This window comes from Falco punctatus (assembly GCF_963210335.1).
Source record: "Falco punctatus genome assembly, chromosome: 17".
Lineage (NCBI taxonomy): Eukaryota > Metazoa > Chordata > Aves > Falconiformes > Falconidae > Falco > Falco punctatus.
The window spans coordinates 2,261,068-2,270,192 of NC_137597.1; the positions used below are offsets into that span (position 1 = coordinate 2,261,068).

A 9,125-nucleotide genomic window follows, 5' to 3' on the forward strand; every position below is an offset into this window, starting at 1 on the left:
GCCCGCGAGGCGTCCCCTCCCGTTGCTAGGCGCCGGGGGAAGTCCCGCCCCCTCCCGCTCCGTGTCTGCGAGGGGCGGCCTCAGCCCCGGGCTCGGCAGCGCCGCGGCGGGTAATTAGCGCGGGGGCAGCAGCGAGGCTGGTCGTGGCGGGGCTCTGGGAGGCCGTTGCGCCCTGGGGTGGGGGGAGCGGGTAGGCCGGGCCAGGTTCTGGGGGGCCCAGAGGCCGGGCCGGGGGGTCGGGCCGGGTCCTTGGGAGGGGGGACTCCGTCTGGGAAGGGGGCGTCAGGCCTCTCCTCCGTGGGGAGGGTCAGGCGAGGGGAGGGGTTAGGTACTCCCTTGGGGGGGTCAGGCCGTGGTGGTGGTAGTAAGTGTGCCCGGGGGGGCGGGGGGGGGGTAGTTAAGGCGGGGCGGGGAGTTAAGTCGGGGGGGGGGGTGTTAAGGCAGGGGGTGTTCCCCCCCCTTAGGGGTGAGTGGGTAGGGCCGGCAGGGGTATATGAGCCAGGTCCCCGCTGTCCCCCTTGGGGTAGGCCCAGGGGGCTCCCTGTCCGCAGAGGAGGAGGTAGGAAAGCTGGTCCCAGCCTTGGGGGTGTCAGGGGTGTCCCTGTAGCAGGGAGTATCCCCTCACCCCTCCACCCCACCCCGGGGCAGCTTCGGAGGTTTCCCCTCCCCAGGAAGGGAGAGCGGGATGCTGCTGGGGTGGGACAAGGGTCCCAGCCTGCTGGAGGGAGAGGGCACTGGGGGTATCCCAGTCTGAGGCACCCGGGGGTGCATGGCCCAGCAGAGCAGCAGGTGTCCCTGTCTGTGAAGGGACAGTATTTCACCCCAAAGGGACAAGGGTTGTCTCGGGGTGGGTGTTCCAGTCCTGTTAAGGATGTGGAGCCTGGGGGTGGACTGGGAGGGTTTATTAAACTCAACTGGGGATTGAGGGGATGGGACTGATTGCAAAGGGTGGGATTTGCTTCTCCTCCTCCAGCTGGGTGTGAGAGCAGCTCCAGGAACAGGCTCAGCCGCTCTGCAACTCAGGTTATCGCATCAGGATAACAACCTGAAACCCAGGTTAATTCTCCTTAGCCAAAAACATTCTCAGTATTAAGTGCTATTTTTCAAAATCCACTTTTGCCAGCAATAAAATCCAGTCTCGTTTCAGCATAATGCAAAGAGCATCGCGACTGAAGAGGGAGCTCTCTCTCTTGACCACAGAGCCTCCTCCGGGCATCACCTGCTGGCAAAATGAAAACCAGCTGGATAACCTACGAGCACGTACGTACTTCTCTGGTGGGACTTTGCTATTAGTAAGGGATGAGTTTGCTGCTAGGTCTGGATTCACTGGGTGGCATGTGCTTTATAGATTGGCTGGAAGTGTGGAATTTTATGAAAACGCTTAAGGTTTTTTTTTTTTTTTTCTTTAAGCATAGTTTGGCCTGTGTGTCAATCTGCCTACAGTTTTGATTGCTGTGGGTGGAACTGGTCTCAGATAAGATTACATCGGGTTTTTTATTCCTGGATCTGAGCAGTGTTAGGAGTTCTGTAACTGCAGTAGTTATGTGGAGACTGTTGGACAAATTCAAGTGATTTTGAGTGTAATGCTTATGTTTTAATCTTGCTTTTAAAGAAATTTTAGGAGCTGCAGACACACCATATGAGAAAGGAATATTCAACCTGGAAATAATTGTTCCTGAAAGGTAAGTGGGCAACGACATCTAGCGAAGTAGCTGGTGTAGTACTTCTTTCAAATGCAAGTTAAGTGATGTAAGATATTTGCTCCAAGTTGCTACCGCTTTGGTCTTTCCTTTAGCCTCCCAACAAAGAACATGGTTGGTTAGGCGAGACCCTTCATTTAAGGATGTAATTGTTATTTCCTTTGGCTGATACACTTAGGATGTACTAAGGTGTGTGATTAACAACCTAAAAGCACCATGACAATATCTCTACCTTATCATATTGTGTGAAAGCTTTCTGGAAAGGAGCTCATTCATGAGTAGGAAGCTTCCTATCACTTTTCCTTCTTTGGGGAAAGCTACCCAGGAGAGTGCTAGTTGCACACAGCTGAAAGCATCAAAGGGAGAGCAATGCCTCCTCCAAAAATCTGTGGGGGAGGATATCACTTAGTAAATGGCTAGGAGCAGGAAATGATGGTGTTGCTCGAGTGATGAAGCAACTGGCATGCAAATACAGAAATAACTGTATGTTTCTTAACACTTATCCCTTAAAGGTACCCATTTGAGCCCCCAAAGATTTGCTTTCTGACCCCTATTTATCATCCTAACATTGACTCCGCTGGAAGGATTTGTCTGGATGTTCTTAAATTACCACCAAAGGTAAGATAGTGCTACTTGGGCATAGGTAAGTGAGCCTGGAGAGGATAATGAACTCCTTATCCTTTTCTTGTAAAAGCCTTATTGAATGTCTGTTTGCTACTGACTTATTTACACAGGAGCACAGGAGTAAAGTTTTTGAGCGGCATCTCCTTTGTTTAGAGACTAGAACATGACCTTCTTTGTTCCATATAAGTTTCCAGGGTTTTAAGGATTGGAGTCAAAGGCATTAGGTGGCCCTCTGAAAACGGGCTACCCCAAACCTGACCCAGCAGAGCTGTGCAGGACACAGCCTGTGGCTGCCAGCCTGGCTTCCTTGGAGAGGCCACAGCCTGTGTGTTGAGAATGGGCCTGGTGTTTTCCGAGAAGGATTAAGTGCTGCAAGCCCTGAAGCAGCTTTTGGGCAGGTCGGGTTTAAATGCTGAGTCCCAAGGTTTCCCTAGGCAGCCTGTGGGCAGGTTTCTTTCTGTTTAACTACTTCTTTCACCTTGTTTCCTTGAAGGGTGCATGGAGACCTTCCTTGAACATCTCCACACTGCTGACCTCCATACAGCTGCTGATGGCAGAGCCCAACCCCGATGACCCTCTCATGGCAGACATAGTACGTGAGCTCCTCTTCCTCTCCTGTGGCCACGGGTGCAGACCAGGAAGGCACGGTGCATTTGATTTAGGCTGCGCTGCCACTTCACTCGCTCCGGATTCATGTGCTAGCATGTCACACAGCAGCATGGCTTGACCTGGCCTGCATTCCCCTGAAGCAGCTGGGGCACGGGACACAGGGTTTATGCCAGCAGTGAAAAAGAGATAGTAAAGGTCTTGTCCTCCAGCCTGCCAGTGCAAACGGCAGTGTGCATTCTTCAAGTAAAATGAACTTTATGCTTCATGCCGCATGCTTGTAGTGGTTTCGGTCTGGTTCTAGGAGTCCTAAAGCCAGACCTTAGTCCTGGCCTTTTGGTGTGATGTTTGTATTAAATCAAATCTCTGTCTTTGTCTTGCTCATTACATTTAGTCCTCGGAGTACAAGTACAACAAGCAGCTGTTCTTGCTAAATGCCAAAGAGTGGACCGAGAAATATGCAAGCCAGCAAACAAGGGTAAGAAACACGCTCTGCTTGCTCAGCTGAGTGTGGCTCCGTCTTTCTTGTCTCAGTTTGCCTTTTGCAATTACTTTGTGCTGCTGTCTTTGGCAGCGTTCCTTCTTTCCTCCCCTTCTGTTCTGTGTTTCGGAAGTGTATTTAATTTTGTTGTACGTCAAGATCATTAGATTCACTCTTTCCAAATAAATGTGTTCATTCACAAATAACAGCAGTGCTTTCCAAGAGGAAGGAAGGATGAGTAAGGCTAAAGCCTGATAAGGTCCTTCCCCAGGGTCCTCAGCCCAGTTCCTGCAGACTCCCTGTTTGGCTGTGGCTGCGCCTCGTTCTCAGCTATGCCTGTTCTCCACCTGCTCGTCCCCTCACAGACTGGTGTCCCTAATCCCTGGTGCAGCACAGCCTCCCTGCCACCACCCTGCCTCTCCTGCCGCCGTTTTGCACCCTGCCTTCCCTCACAGATTAGTCACATAAAAATAAACCACACTTAAGCAGATCAAATCCTGTTCCCAAAAAAGTAGTTGTGTGTGGGCCTTCTCCCTTACCTGGGAACTTTCCCTCCCTGCGCCCGATCTGGGCATCATACTTGCCGAGAGGGGGACGTCTTCTCCCTGGAAGCCCCCCGAGCGGTGCTCACTAATCCAGCTCCGAACAGGTTTGCAGGGTAATTGTGTGGGTTGTTAGAAGGGCACAGGGTGAAGAGACCTTTGCAGCAACACGCTTAGCCCCAGAGCAACCTGCCTCGTACATGTGTGTGGTACCTGCAGGCTCAGTCGTCATCCTGCTCTCCTGTCATTCCCCCTTCCTAAAATTTCCAGCGGTGGGAGCAGGGTAATTAAGGGTCGCTGCATAAAAGCTGGAGGCACAGTCAGTTCTGATCTTTGTGGGGTGCTGGGAGCTGAGGTGCGCCCACGCAGAGCTGGCAATGCACAGCGGTGCCGATGGCTGTAAAACTAAATTATTCACACCTGTTACTTTTATTTCTTGTGTTATCACAGGCCTCCAAGCCTTTGGAAGAGAAAGTGAATCAAAGCGAAACGAGTTTCGCCAATGAAGCCACTGTGCGGAAAAGAAAAGGGAGCAGTATCAGCAAGAAGGAGAAGAAATCTTGCCTGGATTCCTGAGCAGTTTTTGTTCAGGTGTAGCTGCAGCAGGCTTTGGTTTTCTCTTTCCTAGGGCTTTTTTGTGAAAAGTTCTATTATATGAATTAAAGCTTTATATTTTATTTACATATATACTTTCCTGGTTTGTCGTGTGGAGCTTTGGAATACTCTGAAGAAAAGGAAAATTAGAAGTACCGATTCAGCTTCCCATTTCCAGCTTTCTCTTGGAGAAGCAGGAACAGCACCGAGTGTTTTGGGTTCTGATCTCACTGCCCCAGCCTCAGAACAGACACATTGCAACCAGCCTGTGGAAATCCTCTCGTAAAGGCTTAGTTTTCTGTGTAAGGTCAAGGCTGCTAAAGGCTAAGGCATTAGACCTCGAGGCTCCAGCCCCCTAGAGCGGGCTGTTAGATTCCAGCGGTGGCACGGGCTGTGTCCCCGCTCTGTCTCGTCGCCAGGAGGTGGCCAGAGACGCGCCAGCTGAGAGGGGTGAAGGAAAGCCCAAAGGGAGAGGGAGCCTGCAGGAGTCAGGGCGGCGGTGAGCGGGGCCAGAAGCCCGAGATGAGGAGTGAGCGGGAGGATTTTCGGTGCCGCAGCAGCTCGGGAGGTGTGCAGGGGCAGGACTGTCACCGGAACCCTTTGATTTTTGTGAAGACCGATGGCAGATCACAGCAGGAGCAACTCTGAGGCTCAGCCCCCTGCTCTGCCTGGTTGCCTGCAAAGAATGTGACCTGTGCCCCATCCCTGCTCCAAGAAAAACCAGCTAGGCCCACCCTTGGGCGCAGACTGGAGCAGAGACAGGACGCGGCAGGGCTCCTGCCTGCCTGGGGAAGGCAGCACGCTGAACTAGGGACGCCAGGAAAGGGAACGTCCTTGCCTGCTGCTGTTTCCAAAGCCCTTGGCTTGTCTCCAACACGCTTCGTCCCACTCAGTCGAAGTTGTAATAGAGGCAAAAAGCAAAGAACATGGCGAAGATCTGCAAGGACAGGAGGCGGGGAGCAGGTTAGCCCCTGCTGCAGGGCCACCTGGCTGCGGCTGCTTCCTGAAATCAGAGCCCGAAGCCCGAAGGATGGTTGTCCTCTGCTCCTGGGCTGGCCAGGCATTGATCCTGTGCCCCACTGAGGGGCTGCACAGGAACGGGACGGCGAGAGAGGCCCCTCTGAGCGTGCTGGGGTCCGCGTGCTGGGCAGCACGCCCCTCCAGGGCGCGCAGGAGTGGGGTACATCCTCCCCATCCTTTAACCCAACTCACCCACAGCAGGAGTTGGCTTCACACCCCGAGACAGAGCCACAGTGAGTGCACCCGCTTTCTGGGTGTGACAGTGACAGCTGGAGGCGCGGGAGGGTCAGCCTGAGCCTGTCTGTGGTCCCTTCACCCACAAAGGGAGCCCACGTGAGGTGAGCCCGCAGCCCCCGCTGTCCCCTTCGGCCCTGCGCCGTACCTCGATGCCCAGCACAGCCAAGCTGCAAGTCCCAGGGACAGAGATGTACTTCTGCAAGGTCCTGGCGAAGGTGGCGAAGCAGCCCTGAGGGAGGGAGATGCTGGAGGGGCTCATCGCGCTCCCCAGGGCTGCAAGGAGCTCAGAGGGTGGCCGAGGTTGGGGACACTGTGGCGGGGCAGGATGAGATGGGGACTTGGGAGAGTCACTGGGCTGCAGAACCGCGGGCAGGCAGTGTCCCCGGCTCCTGCCCTCGATGCTTGGGGCAGAGGGTGCTGCTGCCCCAGCGGCCTGGGAAGCGCTGGGGACGGGGCAGGGACGTGTCCTACCTGCTCATGGATGTAGCCGGGGCTCCTCTCCTGGCACTGCTCCCAGCCCAGCAGCTCGCCCGCCTGCAGGACCCCATCCCGGGTGCAGCACGCCTGCGGCCAGGGCATCCCTGGGTGCAGCTCCTGGAAGCGGGAGCCGTTCCCAAAGTCTTCGGGTCCTAAAACGCCACAACACGAGAACTAAAACAGAAGGGAAACACCATCAACACGCTGTCAAATTGGAGGGGGCGTTGCTTGAGGAGGTGTCGGAGGGAGGGGAACAGCCCAACACCAGCCCAGCACGCAGCTCGGTGTCTGCCTGGGGTCCACGAGCCCCCTGCCTGCATTCGGGGGCACCCTCAGCAGGTCCTGTGAGTGCTCCAGACCCTCCACAGCCCCCCAGGAGCCTTCTGGCTGCTCACCGTGACCATGAGGGTGTTCCAGGCGGTGGAGAAGACCTCAGCACTCTCGTCCCCACGGTAGTTTCTCTGCAGCTCAGAGAGGAAGAGTTCCGGCCGGATCTGTGAGATTGTTGCCATCAATGAGCGCTGGGGAACCGGTACCAGGGACGGGGCCGTGGGGGCCGTGCACTCCCCCTAACCCACCCCTGCCCCGCACCACGCTGGCCAGGATGCCAGTTCTCTTCAAGGGGAAGTGGGGACCCACTCACCCAATTCTGGGCTGGCATCAGGGTGCTGGTGATGAAGGTGAGGGTGAGAAAGGACACACCTGCACCAGTCCCAGTCCCCTGGGGTCTCAGGGCTGTGACCCATGGCATGACAGAGGGAGGACAGGGGCTGGCACAGCGTCAGGGCGCGGGGACGGTACCTGTTTCCAGTGCACCAGGAAAAGAACAGCCCCCACAAGCTGCGTGACGAAGACAAGGCTCACGAGGATGAAGAACTGGAAGGCAACAGGATGGAGTTGGAGATCAGCCCGACCCCATGGGCAGCTCATTCTGCCTGTTCCTCCCCTCCTCTGCAGCCAGCCCTGCCTGTGCCCTGTGCCCCTGAGACTGGGGGGACACAGGGGACGAGCACACAGCTCCTGGGGACGGGTGCCACAACTCTGAGCACCGCGGCTGCAAGGCAGAGGGTTAAAAACGAGCACCGGCTGCCGGGTCAAGGGGTGCCAAAGAAGTGGGGTGTCGGTGTTCAGAAAGGGGTTTCTAGCTGCCGCCATCGGGGGAAAAAGCTTGGAAATGCCACATGGGACAAGACAAGTCGGTGGCTTCAGAGAGAAGTGACTCCACTCGGTGGCTTTATAAAATCCTCTGGGCCCTAAACTGAAAGACTCACAAGGTGGGGGGCTGGATCGGGGGGTGCACTGGGAGCTGACAGAGCCAGGATGGGGAACATGTGGCTTCTGGCTCCTCTGGGGACACCCTGCACCCCCCACCAACCTCCACCTCCAGGCTCCCTGCATCCCACGAGCTCCTGCACCCCGCAGCCCCCTGCCCACCCGGCCCCCTGCCTCCCACCGCTGCCTCCCCCCCGCCTGCCCTCGCTCACCACCAGCAGCAGCGGGCGGCTCCGGCGCAGGGCCCCGCAGCACCCCAGGAAGCCCAGCAGCGAGAGGGCGATGCCCACGGCCAGCAGCAGGTAAGCACCAGCGCTCAGCACCGCCTTGGCAGCCACGATGTCCTGGAAACCAGCCGGGTCCACGGCCACCCAGAGCCCCACACCCGCCAGACATGTCCCCCCAGCCTGTGGGACATGCTGCAGTTATGGGGTGCGGGGACCATCCGCAGCCACCCCATGGGGACCGGGGATGCTCCAACCTCTGCTGGTGTCCCCTCCCTGCTGTCACCCACCCCCTGAGCTGGAACTGTCACCCCCCTGGGGACAGGTCCCCTCCATCCTGACAGCCCTGGGCAGACTCACAAACACCAGCACGTTGAAGATGAACATCAGATACTTCATGCAGCTCAAGACGCCCATGGGGACACCGTGGTGGGGACACCGTGGTGGGGACACCGATCGTCCCTGCGGAGGGGATACCAGAGCCCTGGTTGCAGCCAGTCCCGACCCTTCCCGCACCCCATGGCTCCGCTGGGACACGGGGCTGCCCCGTCACCTCCTGCTTCACCCCAAAAAGCCCAGAGCCCCGTGTCCCCTCTGAACTCACCCCACCCGTGACCGGGCGCCTCCGACCGGCACCGGCAGCGCCTATTTAACACCGGGAAGGCTGGAAAACCCCAGGCGCAGGCCAGCCCTCCCCCCAGCCTCGCCGCCCCCCAGAGACCCCTGCCAGCGGCGGGGGCATGAATGATTGATGGGGAACTGGATCCGCCATTGTGCCGGGTGGCGGCGGCGGCGGCGGGAGCCTCCAGCCCCGGCTGCCGTTACCGGAGGTAATTAAACCTCCGGAGAGGGAAAGAGGAGCCGGACCCGACAGGCCGAGGGTGACCTCGGCCATCAATTATTGCTGCAGACACGTGCTCTGCGGGCTGGCAGCGGCTGGGGAAGCCCTCGACAGCCTCCCGTGGGGTCGGTGCCGGGGGGCTGGTGGCTGCTGGGGACGGAGGGCCCGGTGAGGCGGGCGAGGCCCTGCGTCCCCCGCCCCAGCCTGGGCACCCTGCAGGGCAGCAGGGCTGCGGTGTCACCCTAAGGGTGGCACAGGCCTCTCGCCCCGCGGGGCCTGCCCCCGCCTCCTGGGACTGCCTTGGGGCGCAGAAGCTCCCCCGGTTCCCCCCCCCGCTCCCCTGCGGTTCCCCCCCAGGCCCGTCCGCCGCCATCACGGGACTCCCGGAGCTGGCACTGCCGGCGCAAGGCCGCGCCCCGCCCCCAGGGGGCAGCCGAGGGCGCGGCCAGAGAGACGCCCGGCCGGGCTAGAGTGGCGCTCGCCCACTCGCAGCGGGAGGTGGGCGGG

At 58.1% G+C, this 9,125-nt stretch overlaps 2 protein-coding genes across 4 annotated transcripts; one reads left to right on the forward strand and one right to left on the reverse strand.

Annotated features, from left to right (window-relative positions):
• Positions 1-56: 56 nt before the first annotated feature.
• On the forward strand, positions 57-4,632 carry UBE2T (ubiquitin conjugating enzyme E2 T). Its single transcript, XM_080367534.1, has 7 exons — positions 57-110; positions 1,124-1,260; positions 1,613-1,682; positions 2,213-2,318; positions 2,818-2,916; positions 3,325-3,408; positions 4,404-4,632. The coding sequence occupies exons 2-7, from the start codon at positions 1,152-1,154 to the stop codon at positions 4,527-4,529; spliced, it is 594 nt and encodes a 197-aa protein (XP_080223660.1). The 5' UTR covers positions 57-110; positions 1,124-1,151; the 3' UTR covers positions 4,530-4,632.
• On the reverse strand, positions 4,599-9,052 carry LOC308054527 (tetraspanin-18-like). 3 transcript variants are annotated; one of them, XM_080367517.1, is made up of 6 exons: positions 8,138-9,052; positions 7,766-7,960; positions 7,083-7,157; positions 6,677-6,775; positions 6,276-6,455; positions 5,637-6,141 (listed from the first exon to the last, which is right to left on the reverse strand). In XM_080367517.1, the coding sequence occupies exons 1-6, from the start codon at positions 8,192-8,194 to the stop codon at positions 5,854-5,856; spliced, it is 894 nt and encodes a 297-aa protein (XP_080223643.1). In that variant the 5' UTR covers positions 8,195-9,052; the 3' UTR covers positions 5,637-5,853. The 3 variants fall into 3 exon arrangements, with proteins under 3 accessions (XP_080223642.1, XP_080223643.1, XP_080223641.1); XM_080367516.1 differs by lacking the exons at positions 7,766-7,960; positions 8,138-9,052 and adding an exon at positions 4,599-5,484 and having other exon boundaries at positions 5,950-6,033; positions 7,083-7,756; XM_080367515.1 differs by lacking the exons at positions 7,766-7,960; positions 8,138-9,052 and having other exon boundaries at positions 5,637-6,033; positions 7,083-7,756.
• Positions 9,053-9,125: the final 73 nt, after the last annotated feature.